The 19,558-nt window shown below is 33.7% G+C and overlaps 2 protein-coding genes across 3 annotated transcripts; one reads left to right on the top strand and one right to left on the bottom strand.

The window, feature by feature from the left end:
* Positions 1-2,960: 2,960 nt before the first annotated feature.
* Positions 2,961-4,662, bottom strand: LOC106667689. Of its 2 annotated transcripts, XM_024230666.1 has the most exons (4): positions 3,881-4,660; positions 3,555-3,609; positions 3,322-3,379; positions 3,222-3,253 (listed from the first exon to the last, which is right to left on the bottom strand). In XM_024230666.1, exons 1-3 carry the CDS (start codon positions 4,406-4,408, stop codon positions 3,363-3,365), a joined length of 600 nt encoding a protein of 199 aa, XP_024086434.1. In that variant the 5' UTR covers positions 4,409-4,660; the 3' UTR covers positions 3,222-3,253; positions 3,322-3,362. The 2 variants fall into 2 exon arrangements, with proteins under 2 accessions (XP_024086433.1, XP_024086434.1); XM_024230665.1 differs by lacking the exon at positions 3,555-3,609 and having other exon boundaries at positions 2,961-3,253; positions 3,881-4,662.
* A 476-nt stretch (positions 4,663-5,138) lies between these two features.
* On the top strand, positions 5,139-18,629 carry LOC106667687 (transport and Golgi organization protein 1). Its single transcript, XM_014395783.2, has 16 exons — positions 5,139-5,314; positions 9,476-9,606; positions 9,668-11,975; positions 13,519-13,592; positions 13,657-13,764; positions 13,826-13,942; positions 13,998-14,075; positions 14,132-14,344; positions 16,409-16,543; positions 16,633-16,894; positions 16,950-17,088; positions 17,172-17,273; positions 17,345-17,441; positions 17,505-17,625; positions 17,779-18,051; positions 18,111-18,629. The coding sequence occupies exons 1-16, from the start codon at positions 5,206-5,208 to the stop codon at positions 18,176-18,178; spliced, it is 4,335 nt and encodes a 1,444-aa protein (XP_014251269.1). The 5' UTR covers positions 5,139-5,205; the 3' UTR covers positions 18,179-18,629.
* Positions 18,630-19,558: the final 929 nt, after the last annotated feature.

Below are 19,558 nucleotides of genomic sequence, written 5' to 3'. Positions count from 1 at the left end.
AGAGAAAAGTTCATAGGTAGTGCCTATTTTAACCAATGCGAATATTTGAAACTCTAGCTGCCAACGTAGTTATTTCATTTTGTAATTTAAATAGATTGGAAAATTTATATGATATTCCTGTTGTAAGAGAAAAGAATGTAGCATCTGTCAGAAACCCACTCCATTTGTAAACATCAGTGATAAATGATTTGTAACTATTTAATATTGTCCAACTCATTTGATAAACTTCTCTTTTACAATGTGGTGATCAGGCCGATGCTTCTGTATGACTGCCCCTCCTAGTATTCATGATGCAGAACTAATGTTTCTAGGCTGCATTTTATACAGAACAAGTTTCCGAGGCATGCAACAGCCCCACCCAATATACACGCAATCGGAACATGTTGATAGTGCTGGAATACAGCAGAGGTTTAACCATCAAATTTTTTAAGCAATCTAAAGCCAGTACCAGTACAATCTTCTGCCAAATAGACAATTATAAACTATGAGGTACATCCACAGAATAGAAAATGTCCTCCTGTAACTTGGCCATAATTGCTGGAGTTTTTGATCTAAGACTTTCCCTTCTAAAAGAAAAATAATGTGATGTAATTATTATTATTATTAATTAATAATTTTTTCATAACTTAACCAACTAGATGTGTCACTACACCCAAACTCCACTAAACCACTATATTTAATGTACATACAGCAGGGTCATGATAATCTGAACACAGGTTAATCCAAAGGATGCGGTAATCCTAACAGCCTCTCGTCATCTCTCTCACAAATAGAAGTCGGCTATTTTTAATCCTCTTTACCTTTTTGGTTGGCATCATTTTACTTCCTATACCTTGTTTAAACATACACATCATTTGTTGCGACACACATATGTCAACCTTCTTATTACCACCAGAAATTTGAACCTTGACCAGGCCAACCATTTCATTGGCTCTGATTCACCTCCCTTACACATTGGTTTTTCATGGGCCAAGATTTGCTTAGTGTGTATGTGCCTTTAGCCCATTTGCCATTCAGTTGGCACAAGAAAACACAACTATAACTGAATCCGAGTTTTAACTAGAGGAATCGGCTGAGTGTGATGAAGGAATAACAAATAAAGAAATTTTAACTAATGAAGTAATTGTGCATGTTGCTAATGAAAAGGAGAAGAGAAATAGTCAATGAATTTCCCCCTCTAAAATCTGCTTTGAAGGTCTTAACCCTGTCATATAAGTTGAGTCACAAACAATCTAAACAACATTGAGGAAATCATGTTGCTGAGATGCATGAGACATAGCGTTCGATCAGCACTTGGATGCCAGTGTTTAGAAAAAAATTACTGACTTTTTACAACACATAAATAATTCAAACTTGGAGTTACAATATATTGTATCTATGTATGTACGTAATTATATTGGGTTGTCCAGAAAATAATACATTTTTAACTATAAAACAAAAACAAATGATTTTAAACATTTTTTATTAATTAAAATACCCTCCATTACTCTCAATACACTTCTCCCAATGTCATGACAACTTCTCTATACTCAGTGATTAGAATTTCGTCTTTATTATTAACAAATTTTGAAAACACATTTTTGATCAATAAATTTTTTATATTGTAAAACATTGTCCAGGTGTCCGAAAAAAGGTAGTCGGTAGAATAGGGAGGGGTTAGGCAGAACAAGATCCAACAATTTTCATGTTTTCATATGTGATAGTTGTGTAACAGAATCGGCTTTTTTCGAATGACCAAAGATGGCTTCGATAATACCAATTTTTGGTGCATTGCTTTGATTGAGGTGGTGCATTTGAGAACAATAAATTTCAGCGTTGATTGTTTTGTCAAGATTCAAGATGCTGTTGAAAATCAGCCCAAACGAAGCACACGAAATAGTCACCATCACTGTTTTTTGATGAGTTAGGGGGCTTTGGAAAATGTGGTGTTGCTTCTCTTTTGTCAAGCCACTGTCCAGAACAGCTGCTGTTATTGTAGAAAACCCACTTTTCATCACAATAATTCTATCCAGAAAAGGTTCGTTTTGCCAAAGAAACGTTGCACAAACTTCATAACAATGATTTCTTTTTTGGGATTGTTTAAGCCTGAGGAACCCAACTTGCAAGTTTTTTCACCTTTCCAATTGCCTATAAGGTGGTTAACAATGGTTGATTTGCTAATTGAAAGATTCTTTGCAAGTTCTCAAACAGTTGTCTCGGGATTTTCTTCGACCAAAGCTCACAGAACATTATCACCTAGGGAAGAAATCCTTCCACAACCTTCTTTGTCTTCAAGGTCTCGCTTTTGAAATTTTTTAAACCATCTCTGAACAGTGCTCTCACTCACATTACCATTCTTCTTAATGTTTCTGGCCATTTGGGCACCGTTCCAACTGAGTTTAAACTCATAATACGAGTTATGCGAAAATCTCATGTTGACTGAATTATTCCCAAGTAATGAAATGGTACTGAGGTAAACAAACATTTTTGTTTGGAAGAGGATTAAAAAGTGTTGATATTCGTACAAAAGAATAATCTATCAAAGTTTATTACATATAGGAGTATTTGAAAGAAAACGCATTATTTTCCGTAAAACCCAATAATTATGAACGTATCAAAAATATGTACAATACGTAATTGTTGTACTAATAAAAAGCTATAGATAATCTGAACGATTTGATAATCTGAAAAACCCATTTCCCCAATTCTGCTCGGAATATCGCGACTATTATATTTGTAAATAAAAATTTCTATTCTGCTTAGAGGTAGAACAACAAAATAAATTGTTAAATATTAGATATGTATCAAAGTGCTAATTTTAAAAGTTTTTCTTACCTCCAATAAAAAACCTTTGAAAAGTATATAATACTCAAAATGCCTGTGTACCTCAACAATAGATGAATAATTATTTTGATTAATTTAATCATACTTCAAGGGTTTGATTTTAAAAAAAATTAATAAACGAGGAATTACATTTTTTTGTTTATCAAAATTTAAAAAGACAGGTTCCATACAGAAACAGGGGCAATCACTTGTCAAGACAAGACCACTTTCTTTTGTTATTTTTGATATTTTATTAATTAAAAAATAAATTAAATAAAAACTTATTTAAATCATACTATTAGTTTATAGAGATATTTCGGCGTCTGTAATAAATTATTTGTTAGCATTTTATCACATTCATCTTCGCCTGAAAAACAACCACACATTGGGGCTTTCAATATTTGCAGCCCGATTTTTTGTTTGTAAGCGACGATCATGCCTCCAGATGCATCTGCAGGTGGGATCCAATTCGTTAATAACAATTCTGACAATTACTCGAAATATTCTCAAAGTATTTACCTCGTAATTTTAACGGCGCACCTGCTAAAGTTGGGTAGACTTCATCTCTCGGGTTCTTCTGAAATCAGAAAACTGGGTGCAATGAGTAAAATAATTGAATCTTTTATTTCTTTCTTTTTTTAAGATAAAAACAAGTTTCTTTTTTCTTTAAAAAAAGTTTGCTTTATTTTTGTTGAAATAATACAGGTTTCGTTATAATATATAAGTTATTAAGTAATAATAAACTACTGCACCTTGATTTCCATAAGGAAGGTGAACTGCAAGCCTTCCAAATGATTCTTGAAGTGACTGGAAAACAAATAATTTGTACAGAAACTTTTTTCGAGGCATTGTCATAACTAATTTTAATCCAATACAAGAAAAATAACCCTTTGCACAGTGACAAAATGCCAGTTTTATATAATACAGTTATTTTTAAAAAAATTAATAATGGATACTGACCATTTGTTATGCGTTTGGTAAATTAGAAAAACAGTTCATTGTTCAATGCTGAAATGTTACAATGCGGACAAAACCCCATTGAGACATGCCCTTCTGAAAGGTGAAGACAAATACCAACCTGGCGCTCTGAGTCATCGGGCATGAAGTTGAGAAGAGGGTCTCCGCTTTCACTCGGGAGCCCCTGGGTAAGGAGGGGATCTTCAACCGTAGGCAACCGCTCTACGGTCACTGAAGGTTCTTTCGCTTTCAGCGTAGAATTCAGGCTATTAAGGATCTTCCATATGTCGGTCCTGTTCGACACAAGGCTGCGCAAGTACTTTACCTCGTCAGTCAACTTCTTGATCGATTTTTTGTCTTTTTTCGAGTGTGACTTGAGCCTGCGGTTCTCTTCTCTTAGCGATTCGACCTCCTCCTCCAGATTCTCTAAGTATAGCTTTTTCCTCAGACGATTCTGCCTCGCCATAACTGCGTTTTTGTTCAAGCACTTCCCCCTCGATTTGTACTGGCCTTTTTTGACACTTCTGCACCTCCTGTCTTCTTCTGGGCCGGCGTTATTCTCCGAACCGCTGGAATCACTCTGACCGGAAAACTTGTACTCTTCAGCGGAGTTACTCTCCGAATCCGAGCTGTCCTGCCTTGGATTCATTTTATTTCCGTCCTGTGAGATCACAAACGAAAGGAAAACGTTCACACTAATATGTACCTAGAGTCAGGGCACAAAATGCGTCGAATCCAGTCTCACATCCTAAAACTTCAAGCACATTTATACAGAATTTTGGAACGACGATGTCAAACTTTAAAATTAAAGGTAAATAATTAAAAAAACAAGATTAATACGCAGTACACACAACGATCAGTTGCAAACCGATATGACCTTGAATGAAGTCAAGCTGCTGAAGGAGTCAAGGAGGAACTGGCAAAGAGGACATCAATATTGACTACGTCAATTTGACGTCAGTATCGGGGAAAAGAGAAGCCTCCAAATTTTTTTGGCAAATTAATTTCTGGTGTTGTTATTCTATTGTAGTCATATTGCTTTTGGTGAAATCAATTGTAGGGAAGCAAGGCCGATTTCCTGGGCGATGAAGCTAATGCCAACGATCTCCTCCTGGATAGATGATTCTGATGATTATGGAATGCGAGGGGAAGCCGGGGTTCCGTCCTTAGTTCAGTTCAATTCAATATTTCTTTTAAGAAATATTATGTCATTGCATTCTTTATGTCTCAATTGAGTTCACCAAACACGGACGGTTTACGAAAAACAGGAATAGTTCACCAAACTTGTTTTTTGACGTGTCTGAACTTTTACCTTGGAAGTTGGAGGCCGATGGAAGGCTTACGTGTACAAGGGGCGAGACTTTCTATTATCCGTGTCTCAATTGTCAAAGTCAGGTTATTCTCCCGTTCGGGCCGTCGACTGGTGATGAGTTGGCCCTATAAAAAATGAATATTTATTTAATAATAATTCTAGTTTTTTCGGTTCCGAGCCTCCTCGCGATCGACGAGGAATTGGACAAGATATCATTGAGATGCGCAGATTCAGAATGTTCCAGTAAGTATCGGAGGATTTTCTGTGTGCAGCTTCGAAAGTTACCATGCAACTTCTAACTTGCACTTACACTAACAAGTATTTAAACTTTTTCGTTTGGGAGTGTTGACGCTTGATACAATACGGAAAGAAGTCTGACAGGATTCGAGCATCAGGATGGTTTGTCCCAACACAATCTATTGCTTAGAACATTACTTAATAATGCTAATGTTGTGTAACATGTCTGTCATCGAAATCTTCAGGGCATTAAACATGTAGCTTCACCATGTATCGTGCTGATGTGACTATCCTTGCTGATTAGGTCTGTAAAATCTTCAGTCTTGGGTTTGTCTCCTAATGATGATCACTTCTTTGATTGTACAACCTGTTTAGGTCTCCTAAACAAAATAGTCTTGAAAGCTGTTTTTTTTTTTTTTTTTACAGTAGTTTACTTCAATTCAAAGCACTAATCCTTTCATCATCGTTGTCACCATCCAAGGCATCAATTTCAGCTGTGTAATTGATAGTGCTGTAGAAATATATGTCAGATCTTCATAACGGCATACAAACAAGCTCCAATATTTTTTTTTTGCATTATTCTGCCTATATTTTTCTGCTGTCGATTCTAGAAATCAATTTCTAGGCCATGTTTATAAACAATGGAATACTGTTTATTTCAGCAATTAAAAAATAAGATACACTTTAGTTGTAAACAGCATACAATAAGCATTTTATATATAATCCAATAGCAGAATAACATTAACCTTTTTGGTACTAATTTTAGGATGGTAAAATGTTATTCTGGACTCCCAGCCTGAATTATTTTTTGTTCGCTTCGAACTTCTCTTACTTTTTTTGAGGTGCACTAATTCTGTACAAAATTTGACAGTACATTCCTCAGATATTATAGTTTTCAACAGAAGTATACAAATGGAAGGGGAAAAACAAAGTTATATATAATTGAAAATTTTTCACAGAATTTTAAAACAGTAACAAAAAACATTCTACAGTACAAATGTGTGGTGATTAGTGACCGTTTGTCGATGATTATTCAGAAATCGTGTGATGCGGTCTGGTGTGATGTAGGTTTAAAAAAAAAACATTTTCTTTATGGTTAAATCAATGTTTGTAAATCCCAGGCCCTGTAGATGATCTCAATAAAGATCGAAACGTTGGCATGATAAAGAAAATGTTTTTTTGAAAACTACATCACACCAGATCACATCTCACGATTTCTGAATAATCATACTACAGTACTCTTAATTGAATTATTTAGCTCAACTCTGTTCATATATGTACATACATACACACTATACAGAGTTGATAAGAAAATATATATAAATAAAGACAACAAAAACAAAAAATATATTCTGAAAATTACTGCAAATTTTAACAATGTAAAACTAAAACTGAGGGCACTTGGCAGACAAGAGGCTAAAAATCAAGGAAATTGGAAGAGCTTGCAGGGTAGATGATAGGGAAGGGTAGAGGGTTGGGAAGGGCAGGGGCGAGAGGTAAATGAAACTAACATTCCCCATGAGACAGAGATATTGGGGCCGAACGATTTTCTAGAAAAACGATGGTACCGCATTTAAAGTTTGAGAGATGTTAGATTGTCGAAAAAGGAAAACATTGTCTTGCAGAGGATAAGGAGGGGAAAGGCAGAACGGTGGAGATGTCCATTTACGAATTTACTACCAAGGTGTCTGCTACACATTGTATAGAACCTCAGCCCATTAGATAGTGTGAGCTAAAGCTCTTAAAAAAAATATCAGTTGAAAAAACAGATTTACATGTATAGACATCCAACCATCTGCTGTTGTACATTTGATATAACTTTTTTAATATTAAACAATGATGACTACAGTGACCATATGGGTTAGGCATCATCCTCAGCTAATTTTTGCTATACTTGTGCCATTTACCTCAACAACAAGACAAAAGATAGTGTTATTCAAATCAGTAGTGACTTTCTGCTCAAACATCACCTGTATACCTGTACTTATAGTGCTTGGATAATTGGATTCAAGTACAATCGAACCCTAGATGGATAATAGAGGTTTTATTATATTCACTAGGCAAATGTCGCAAATTCTTTCACCCTTTCATCTATAACAGGAAGAGTTTCTGAAAATAAGAAATGCATTCTGTCATGCAGTGTTTGTCTATAAGGATGGATCAAAGAGCTCCAGTGGTGTGGGAGTTGCGTCTATATGTGGTCCTAGCAAATTTCTTTTCTCTCTGCATCAGTTCTGTAGTAAATATAACGCTGAGCTACGTCTCTTAATCTTGTGTGCTTGACAACGACGGTTACGTGATTTGCTCTGATTTAAAATTTGCCTTGGACTGTTCCTATTCAAATGACTCCCAATGTTCAGGATGTATTGATATCATTGCCTCCAACACAGGGAAAGAGAGTTTATTTTGTCTGGGCTCCTGAACATGCAGTTATTAAGGAAAGCTGATAAAGCTGCAAAAACGTGGCCATTATAGACCTTCGAATCAGAACGTTCCAAAGGGTAACATGTCTAGTTTGCGAGTAAAAAGTTTGGGGTCAATGGAAATGGGCCTGGGTTAATATACATGAAAACAAACTCCTGCCCTCTGTAGCCTACTTAATGCTGGGAGAGCAAAAGGGAAGAATTAACCAGACCATTATAACAAAACACATCATGCACAACACAACGTAGACTTCTACACAACTGGCTGTAAGCAAGAAGTGACTTACTAGGCGAAAACCAGGTAGTGTAGATAAATTATTTGATTTATCGTATCAGCAAGTTTACTCTACAAAATATGAGCTTCTCGTGTTGTCTTCCTTTTTCCTTTTTATTAATATAAATTAAAGTATATTAATGAATATAGAAAAATATTAGTAAAGAAAATGAAATATAAAATGGTGTGTGTGTAGTCTGTGGGGGCTTCACGAGCCCTCATTGATATTTCTGATAAATCAGGGCAGGTATGACCATTCTCATCAACCGGTGCATTGAGTTTATAATAATCACCCTGATGATATTTTCATTTTGTACACACCAAACTCTATGTGGGCTAATTGCGCTCTTTTAATTGTCCTGGAGTGTTATTACCTAGTGCGGTGACAAAAACAACAGCTCCCAGTGTTTTGGCAATATCGTAATTTAACGATTGGGTAAAAGGGTGCTTAACCAGGGGTGGTTAACCCCTGCATGAGGGATGCGGATGGTGCTCACACATACAAGCTTTGTGTGAAAACATCTGCCACTCCTGAGGTCCCGCGTCCTGCTTGCTCGGCCTACATGCCACTTATGAGATGGGCAATAACCCAATTTAAAAAAAAGTGTAAAAGTGATTTTTAAATAAACTGAACTTGTAACTTAACAGTAAGCAATACTTACACTGCAATAAGTTGTTAAAAATTGATTAAACAATATTTCAAAGTGGTATGTGTAAATATTGTATTATTTAATGGATATTTGTTCTTGCGTAATGCCAGTTTTAACAATAATAATAATATTTAAACACTATCCTTTCATATGTGTTTCTTTTTGAGGGGGTGTAATTTCATTTGTCTTATCTAAAAAAAAAAATTATGTTACCTTTTAGAGTTAACAAGTAAGAAAACAGCAGGAAATAAAGTTTTGGCAAAATTTTAATTTGCTTGCATTTATTTCTACACCACAAAAAAAATTTACTTATAGTAGGTAAAATATTTTGAATATAGAGGATGGGCATTTAGAAATTATTACTACTTAATTATTACTACTTAATTATTACTTATGTCTGAACTTAACAGTATGTTGTACATTTATTGTTTACTGTTAATCAATTAATTAGAGAATTACTGTCAATTATTTTTCATTAGAATTCATATGAAAAATAATATTATGCAAACACTGGAATAATAAAATGAAATTGTCTTATTTTATGTACTTTTGCGTTTTGACTTTATTTTTGTAAAGGGCTCTTGCTTCAAATTAAAACTTACATTTTACTTTACTACCAATAAGAAAAACTTAAAATTAAATACAATCTTATATCATCATGCTTAATGAACATAAATGACAGTTTCATTATAAAGCAATACATTTTCAAAATAATAAAGCTGTAACTTTTAAAGCTTTTTTATACTAGAAAGATTTTTTTTATTTTTTAAATAGGCTCTGACAATAAGTTTGTAGGTTGACATGAAGCATATCTTTACAGATCCAATATCGAATGGAAGTATAGTTACGGATTACCCTGCCACAGACTCGAAATATAAAATTAAATTAAAAAAGGGTGATAATTGTGAGGTGTTTGGAATGAGTAATGATGGAAACATATTGCTCGCCCGGGTAAGCCCTTTCACTAATATTTAGATTGCATGTAATTTTATTTTTCATTTAATATTTACAGGTGAATAAACAAGAGGGAATCATAAGTAACATTTTCTACAGAGAGGAGAAGGTACTAGTACCAAAAAAAACACTGGTGGGAGGTAAGTGGAATAAAAATAGGTTTTCAAAAAGCAGTACGTTGGGCTCGGCTAAAAAAGAACAGAATGTACCCTCAAAACCAGCCATTAAGGAAATGGTAGAAAATAACCAAACTATGGAAGACAACATTTTACCGACAGATGAAAAGAAATCTTTCGAAACATACAATAACTTCACGTACAATGATAGTCTTGTAAATACCAATGCATTACCGTCAGAACAGAATTTTACAAACCAAGTGCAAGATGGAAATTACAGTGTGAACATAAATGAAAGTAAAATAGAACCAAGTCCGACATTAGATCCTAAGGTTGGTGATATGCATGTCAATGATAGTTTTAACAATAGCACAAATGATTATAATACTTATAAAACAGAAAATTTAGAGAAAGAACCATTAGAATACTCAAATGGAGATCATAATGCAAATAGAAATCAACCTATAGAAGTTACAGAATCAACATTAACTGCAAAGCCTAGTGATGTGCATATTAATAATACAGTGAACCCGGACAATATTACAAATCATGTCGATGATAATAGTGAAAATGCAGAGGGAATATTTTCAAAAATGATACCTGGAAACGAATCTAGTACAAAAGAAGCTGTACCTAATCTAATGGCTGAACCTGTCAGTGTAACGGATCAACATCATAGGTTGGTAGAAAACCAACAAAAAAGCACCACCAATGCCACTCCTGTTAATCAAACAGATTATTTTAACACAACTGCAACAACTTTGCCAGAGTCTAGTGAAGTTAAATCAGGATTGGAACCAACATTACAAAGTAAAATCACTGATGGTCAACCTCAGGAATCATCCAATAAAAAACCCACTGATGATAAATATTTCAACACTTCTTCCCCAGGACTTGATAAAGTTGAAACAAACGCTGAACCAATGTCACAAAATAAAAGTGTTGATATCCAATTCCCAGAGAGTACGAATGAAACTGATGAAACAAAAGTGCCCAAAACACCAGTTACTACTCCCCCAGAATATGTTCAAATGCAGACTCGTCAGAGTTCAGATGCAACATTAACCGACAATACAAATTTGAAAACACCTTTAGAATTTGGTGGATTTAAAACAGGATTGGAACAGTCGTACCAAAATAAAAACTCTGTTGCAAAACCTCTGGAAACATTAAATGAAATGCATACTGGCGATAAAGATTTGAATACAGCTTCAGATTTATCCACTATCCCAAGACCTGAAGTTCAAACAGAATTGGAACCAACATTGCAAAATAAAATCACTGATATCCAATCTCCAGAGACTAATAGTAGGGAACATGCTAATGAAACAAATTTATCTGAAACACCTTTAAACACTCTCCCAGAGGCTGATAAAAGCCAACCTAAGGAAGTTGCAAATAAAATAGCTGTTGATGATTTGAGTTCACCTACTCACTTGGAGTCTGATGAAGTTAAAGAAGCATTTGAACCAACATCGCCTGATATAATCTCTGACACTCTACCTCTGAAAGTTTCAAATGATACTCATGCTCATAAAACAGATTTAAACACCCCAGCAACTCCTTCTCAAGAAAATGATAAAGTGAAAACAGAAATGAAACCAACTTCTGAAACTATACATACTGATGTCCAACCTCAAGCAATCGATTTAAACAAATCAGTGCCTTCAACTGCTTCCTCTGGTGAATCAAAAACCGTTATGGAAACATCTTCTGAAACTACAAGCTCTGATGTCCAACATCAGCCAATTACATACAATACATACACTGATGAAACTGATTTAAATAAATCAGTGCTTTCAACTGCTTCTGTTGATAAAGCAAGTACAGGAATTGACCATACATCTGAAACAACAGGCTCTGATGTCCAACATGAAACAACTACATTTAATAAATATATTTACGAAACTGATGTAAATAAAGCACCTTCAACTACTTCCTCTGAAGAAGCAAAAACAGCAAAGGAAACTCAAACTACAAATTCCGAAACCCAACCTACAGAAGTTAAAGAAATCAGCCTTCTACCTACAGAAGAGGCTGCCAAAGAACTTGATTATAAAGCTGATGAATATGACGACATCACCAGTGAATTCCAGAAAAGGTCGGAAGCTTATGAAGAAATCGGTGTGACCATTGGAAATGGGGGTGATTGTATGTTTTCCGCATTGTACTCTGCCCTGGCCAGCTTCCAAGATTTGTTTAGCAAATCTCCCAGTCATCATGGAGACTTCAACAAAGAAACTGATACAAGTAAGAAATTTTTTTAATGTTTAATGTATACAAAGTTTTAAAGGTTAAATATTAAAATGAATTCTTTGGAAATCTCTTGGAATTTAAAAAAAAAAAATTCTGTCAAGAGCAACAGTTAAATAAAATAATCTTCTTTTAAAAATGGTAGTAGTAGTAGTAGTAGTTAAATAAAAAATTTATTCGTGAACACTGTATCAAGATATAATCTTTTAAAAAAATTATATATATAAGGAGTTGTTCTTCAAGGAAATTTGCATTTGCCTTTAAAAACTTAAATATGTCAATATAGACATAATTAAGATAGTTTTGCCCTGATGATGACCTTAAAATATGTAGCTTGGCAATAACAACTGAATTTGCTTTTTTCTTCAAGACCATACCTTGATCCGGAGTGTTCATGAGTAAAAAAGTGGTCAAAACTTCTAATACTGAAACATAATTTTTTTCTGGTTTAGCTAAATTTTTTGAAACGTTTTAGCTTTCAGTTTTAATGTTTCAATATTTAGTTATTTTCCCTGTTTTGGTTAGGGTAATAACATTGGATTTACTGTATACTGCAAAAATTAAATAAAACATTTTAGCCTTTTGTATTTCTGTCATCATGTTGATTAGGACGCACAGAGTTGTTTTTTGGAATTGTAGGGCCCATTCATACAAAACAAATTATTTGAATTTCGTTTGTTAAGTTTATTCAAAAATGCATGGTTAACTTTATGCATCATCTTTACCAAGTTTAATTTAATGAGTTTACAAAAAGCGAGATGATTTTGTTTTGAGCATGAGCTTTCTGTGGTTACAACTTCTAAACAGTTTTGATGTGATTATAATAATAGAAAATCATTTACAAATCTAAGAATGTTGAATTAATGATTACCAATTTTACGTTGTTTATATAAAAAGATCAGAGGACGGTCAAGGTGGATTTTATATCATCACTATTAACAAAGCTGATGCTCATTAATCAAATATAATATATATAATCACCAGAGATTGGTAAGAAGGTAATTTTAATTTATCTTGTTGACTTGGCATTTTGATTGCTAACTTTTGGCCATTCAAAGGAAATCAGAATAACTGAGATTTTTTTATTCTAAGGACAATTTAAAATATGAAATATCCAACGATATTTATTGTATAAATGTTTTTTACTTTGAGAATTGATTTATTTCAATGAAAAACTATAATTAAAAACAAGTAAATAGTGGCGACAATTTATTGTAATATAATATTGAATGCCGTCAATGGACAGCCTGTTTTGTGTTTGAAACCCTTTAGGAAAATACTTTAACCATTAAAAAAAATATAGCTAATAATATTTGACCACATAAATAATTGTATTACATTTAAAAACAATGTGTGGTGTTTAGTGACCATTAATGATTATTTGAAGATGGAGAGATATGGTCTGGTGTGATGTAGATTTTAGAAAAACATTTTCTTTATCGTGGCGACGTTTCGATCTTTATTGAGATCATCTTCAGGGCCTGGGATTTACAAACTTGTTTAAATCATATAAATATTTACTTTAATTTGTTAATTACAGATGAACTTGATATCCCTTCAAATCTATCTGAAGAAGTTGATATTCCTTACACACAGGAACATGTTAGCAAAGAGGTAAGAAATGTAATGTTTAAACAATTTTTTTTAAAAGATAAATTTATTGTATTTTCCTGAATAGAATTTCTCTGATGGTGACAGCTCATGGATGTCATGGAAAACCGTGCTCCTCCTTGTTTTCACATCAGGAGTCATTTTGGTCTTTTCACTCGGCAGCTATTACATAGAGGTATATTAAATGTTTCTTAAAAATTTAGAATGTTTATGTTATAATCATGTGTAAATTTTAGAATTCTAAAAGGGACGTTGAGTTAATGATGAAAAACAACAGCTTAGCAGATGAGCTTTTCATTTTGCAAAAGGAAAGGATTACTCTCGAGGAAAGACTTCAGCAATCAGAAGAAGCTGTAAATATTAACTCTTGTCATCATTTTAAAAATTCTAATTTGTACATGGTTTTAGGTTAATAAATTTTCTAAAGAATCTTCAATGTCCACTTATGAAGTTGAAGCACTGAAAGCAGAGCTGTCACAGCTTAAGGTTATTTTTTTACCCAGTTAGTGTCGTACCTTTTATTCATGAAAGTGTTTGTTTAGATGGAAAAATCGCAGGCTGAGGAGAGAGAGCAAGGGCTTATCAAGAAGTGCAACATGCTGGAAACAAATTATAGCAAACTGCGGCAGTTGTTCTCTGAGAACAAGCAGAAAGGCGAACGATCGGCATTGATTGCTGATATCAAGAAACTTAAAGAAAGCAGCAACAATGAAATACTCTCGCTGAAAGATCAGCTTGAACTTAAATCTGAAGAGGTATTTTATGCCAGTATTCACATCTGATAATATGTGTATATTATTTATGCATTTTAGATTTACATATAGGTCTGGCTGACTCAAATAATCATAAATTCCAAATATATTAGAGTTTAGTATTCAATTGTCTTTTCTATTAGTTGATTTAATGTATGTAGATTAATTTTAGAAAAGCCTATCCTAAATCCGGTTCTGGTGGTTGATTGAAGCCTAGGGTGTTCCTTGTACGAGTTTGTAAAATCTGGAGAAAATACAACTAACTACTGGCGATAAGCTTATTGGTCTATAATTTCTTAATTTAAAATTTCATCCTTTTTGTGTATGAATATTGTAACCTCTTAGTTGAAATATCCTTAAAAAAGTCAATAATTGTGTACCTAGCCATTCTGTACTATCTGACTTAAAAGGTATTCATTCCAATTGAGGAAGGAGAAGTGAAATGCCTAGTTGAAGTATCTTGTTCCTCATTTTGTCAGTCTGGTAGCCTTTTCTTTTTTGAGACTTTTGATTGTGTGCTCTATCTCATTTTTGATTATAAGGAAATATATATGAAGGAAATGCATATAAAAATGTGCTTTTTTAAATATTTTTTGGTGCAGCAAACTACATTGGTCATCCTCTCTTCCTTTGCTTTGTATTTCTTTTCTTATCTTTCTCATGTGTTAATCCAACTAATTTATTTTTTTGTTTCTCCAGCTGAGTTATGATATTTTATGGTACAACAGTAACCAACTATCTCCTTTCTTTGTCCTATTGCTAGCCTCTCTGTACTTCAGGGCTTCGTCAATTGTGGCAAAATAAGTCAAATAAAATCAAATAAACAGAAACACAAACAAGATAAAAACATGCTCTACCCAAGATTATATTCCTTGGGGTAATGGGAATATGCCCTTCCATTCACTCTAATAAATTACATTCACACTACCCTAAAGAACTCGATATTCCTCGGGGTAATTGGGGATAAACCTTTCCATTCATGTTAATTACATTCAGACATTCATTCACTCTACCCTAGAGTAGTCAATATTCCTCAAGCTAATTGGGGATACACCTCTCCATTCATGCTAATAAATTACATTCACACGTTCATTCACTCTACCCCAAAGAACTCGATATTCCTTAGGTAATTGGGGATAAATTACCATTTTTGTTAAAAAATTACATTCACACATTCTTCATACTACTCCAGAATACTCGATATTCCTCGGGGTAGTTGGGGATAAGCCTCTCCATTCATGCAAATAAATACATTCATTCCAATAAATGACATACATCACATACATGGAGACACAAAGAAACTATATACAATTAAAAGTCTTTATGGCCCTGAGGTATTCGAACAGTGATTTGTGCCTACTACCATGGCTCCTGGCCGCACATAGGTCGTATTTTTTTTCTGCTTAGTTCTTTGAGGCCTGTTATTATATGCTACCATGATAAGTTCTCCACACAATGGACACCTACTCTCACCCCCATTAGAAGTTGTTTATACTTTACTCCCTTTAAGTTATTCCTTAAAGCCCTCTTTTTGTCAGTCGGGACCAGTTTTCTTCTTAATTCCTCTCGAAAACTCTGCTGCATGAATTTTTGGCTGGTTGGCCCCTTCTAGCAAAATATTTGCACTTCCATATTCAAGTTTCAGAAGGTTTGGCTAGGCATTTTTCCAGTGTTTATCATTTCACTGATGATTTATGTTTTACAAAATGGAATTTTAATTAACTAGCATTTGTTCCAAGCAGAGAATTTCATAGCAAATGTCTCTTATATACGTTACAAGTATTGTCTATAGCTATTTTTTAGAGTCTATCTCAAATTTTTTACATCATTATAGTAGCGACTCGCGGGATATAAGATGTATTAAAATACCCAAGTATGTGGGCACTTTAATATGTCTTTTTGATTAACTGAGTGTTGTCCTGGTTTTCGGTGATTTGTTTTCCCTTGCCAACATTTTTTCCGCAACAATATGAATTTTGACTTATGTTGCGAAGTAGTTTTAGGTTTTTAGTTTTGAATGAAGAGCCTTATCAAGCAGACTATCGTGTTTTTATTATTATATTTTAGATCAAAACTCTAATGGTAAAGCTGCAGAAGAGCAATGATACAAAGGATAAACTTGAGGAAAAGTTGAATCTTATGATGAGTGAAGAACAAGTGGCAGTTAAACATTATCAAGATTCAGTGGCTAAATTAGAACAAGTGAGTAAAATTTGACGAAATCATTCATGGAGGGTCATATTTTATTAATTTAATCATTGTTAACGTTTTGATGACTGCAAATTTTTCAGACAATTGAGGACAGCAAGGCGACCGTGATAAAACTCGAAGATGAAATGGGTAAGCTGAAGAAAGAGTGCGAATCACTCACAATCGAAAAGGAGTTGGCAGAGTCTGCTTTGCAAAAAGCGCACGGACTCAAGTCATCTGAGTCCCTCTCAAGGTGGCTTGAGTCTAAGGAAGTACGTCTATCTTTGGTCGTGGCCGAAAAGAAACTTCTTGAGTTAACAGAAGAAAAAGCAGCACTTCGAAAAGAGAAAGAGGAATTATTAGGTAGTATAATAATTTCTTCTTGTTTACACATGTAATGATGAATTGTAAATTTCAGAAAAACAAAAGCTGTTAGAAAATCAAATAGAAGATTTGAATAACAAATATGAGGAAGCTGAAAAGGCAAAGATTGAAGGGCTGACAAGGCTCAAAGTTTTGTCAGACTATTTTAATGAAAAAGAAACTCAACTTCAAGAGTGAGCATTTTATTATGCTTAAATTAAATCAGTTTGAATGCAAAGATAATATTATTATATATATTTAATTTTATTTAATTCAGGCAACTTGGTACTAAAGAAGCTCTTTGGCTGCAAAAACAAAGTGATGATCATACAATTTATGAGCAGATGCGAAGCTTGAGAGAAGAGAACCAGACATACAAGTAAGTTTTGCTTACTATTTGTTAATTTAAGTTGATAAAAAACTTTTATTTACTGATTTTTTTTTTTTTAGAAGTCAAAACGAAACACTTAGAAAAGAGATAATAGATCAAGAGACATCGTTTAAAAAACTTATCGCCAATGCAGAGGAAAAAGCTGATGGCTATTGGGTGAGAGAGAATTAACTGTTCTATATTTTTCCTGGTCTAATTTAATAAATTGTTTCTGTTTAGGTCTCTCTGCGACAGGCAGAAAGAAGACTGAAAGAGTCTCAAGTTGAAGCAGCCCAGTTGAGAAATAGACTGACTAACTTAGAAATTTCTGGAGATCACCTTCCAGAAGATAAATTGAAAGGTAATCTCAAAAGTAGCATTTTTCTATCCCATAATAGTACACAATAAAGTATTTTTGTTTTACCGGTTATAATCTGTGATGAATGTTAAATGTTAAACAAAACTTTTGGGGTTAGGATATAGCTTCGTATTTTTTTTTTTTTTTTATCAACAGGTATGGAAGTTAATGGAGATATGCCGCCATTCGGGCCGGCGACTTCGCCGCCATTCATGCTCTATCCAGGAGAATTTATTCCTCCACCTCCTCTGATATCTGCGCCATCTCGTCCCCCGCCCCTTGGTAGAATCTCATCACCGACGTTGGGTGACTTCACACCACCATTACCCCTCCCACCGTTCGACAGGTACCCACCTTCACCGCCACCTCCACCTCCACAATATTTGCACAAGCCCCAACCAAGAGATGGGGCTTCAAGAAAACAGAAAGGTCCGTTTTTAGTTAATAGTTTAACCTCAGTTTCACCAAAAAGATAATTTTCTTTCCAGATTCACAATCTTCAAACCATTCATCGGAGTCGACAAATGAAAAATCTCAACGGCGATCCAAGAGATAGTAACTTAAAAGTGCTGACCCATACTACAGTTAAAATTTCAACAATAATAGAGCAAACATTTCATAAAATAAGCTTTGTATATAAAACTGTAAATAAGTATGTAAATTATTTTCCTAGTCTTGCCTTAATTATTTACATGTTGTATAAATACAAATGTTATTTGAATTAGGATTTTTGTAAGTAAAATTAAATGAGTATATTGAGAGTTTTATGACTGTGGAATATTGTTATATATTATGTGTGAGATAAAGATAATTATATTTTATTACATACATCATAAATTTTACAATGTGTGATATCATATACAATGCCTGATGTTAATACATTTAATAATCAGTGTTTCCTCTATTGTTTTTGGTGGATATTTAATACCCGGATATTTCATTCAAATGTGCTAAGTATAAATCTTTGAGTTACCCAAGGTAAAATACAACTTATTTTTAAAAAGGTTGCCGTATATTTAATTTATTCAAGAAATAAATGCCATTCCTTTAAATAAATTTGCTACAGTTTCCTCGGTATTCTTACCTAATAAGGAAAAACGCCTAAAAATTTTTTTTAAATAATATTTTTTGAATAATCTGTCACTCAATTGCCATAATTGTACAATATATTATTTCCAAGACTTAAATCAATACAAGAATGAATAAATTTTCTTACTACATTGCTGCAAACCATTTCCAAGTGTTATAAATACTGATTATTGTGGCCTGCTTATACATACTGGACCACACCAGAATGTAGCTACTTAATAATAGGTTCATCATCTGACAGATCGCATCTTAATTATGAATGGTAGACAAAATTTTGACGCTATGAAATATAATGCAGTTATTAAGGGTAAACTTGTACAAGTTTGTTGCTGGTTATCACTTGGGTAGAACAGCATAAGCACTTATAAACTTGAGTTTTAATATCTATATTTAAAAAAATGTCCTCAATATCTATCAACATTTTCTCACATTCCTTAACCAAATGCAACAATTATAACCTCAGCCTTCAACAGCCCTCTAAACCTTATCCTTTAGGTCCATGGCATCCTAGTTTATAAAAACAACACAAATCTTTTTTTCCCTCTTCTGTTTCTTTTTCCACTTCCTTTTACCTCTTTTCTCTTTCTGCTTCCCTTTCATAATGTGGTTTCATCATTCAATTATAAATAATTATTTTAAAGAGTACACACCGATAGACAAATTTAATGCACACTCAATTTATTTAGTTTACAATTAAATCCATTATCTTTCTATATTAGTTACAGGTAATTAAAAGCTATCGCAGTCAAAATGAACAGCAAATAATACTTTGTTTACTTCCTTTGTTTGCTTTTGTACTGATTAATCCAATTTGTACAAAAAGCATTATGCCCTTCTATTCTGCTAC

This window comes from Cimex lectularius, unplaced genomic scaffold, assembly GCF_000648675.2.
Source record: "Cimex lectularius strain Harlan isolate CLEC.00 unplaced genomic scaffold, Clec_2.1 scaffold70, whole genome shotgun sequence".
Taxonomy (NCBI): domain Eukaryota; kingdom Metazoa; phylum Arthropoda; class Insecta; order Hemiptera; family Cimicidae; genus Cimex; species Cimex lectularius.
The sequence above is the reverse complement of the archived record's forward strand: the minus strand, read 5'-3'. Positions and strand labels throughout refer to the sequence as shown.

Coding starts and splice junctions, on each gene's coding strand:
- LOC106667689 (XM_024230665.1), bottom strand. CDS start 4,408: ATGAATCCAAGGCAGGACAGCTCGGATTCGGAGAGTAACTCCGCTGAA. Junction 3,380..3,880: donor CCGATGACTCAGAGCGCCAG/GTTGGTATTTGT, acceptor TTCTGATTTCAG/AAGAACCCGAGAGATGAAGT. Junction 3,254..3,321: donor TGCGCCGTTAAAATTACGAG/GTAAATACTTTG, acceptor TCCCACCTGCAG/ATGCATCTGGAGGCATGATC.
- LOC106667687 (XM_014395783.2), top strand. CDS start 5,206: ATGAATATTTATTTAATAATAATTCTAGTTTTTTCGGTTCCGAGCCTC. Junction 14,076..14,131: donor CAGAGCTGTCACAGCTTAAG/GTTATTTTTTTA, acceptor GTGTTTGTTTAG/ATGGAAAAATCGCAGGCTGA. Junction 17,089..17,171: donor AAAGAAACTCAACTTCAAGA/GTGAGCATTTTA, acceptor TATTTAATTCAG/GCAACTTGGTACTAAAGAAG.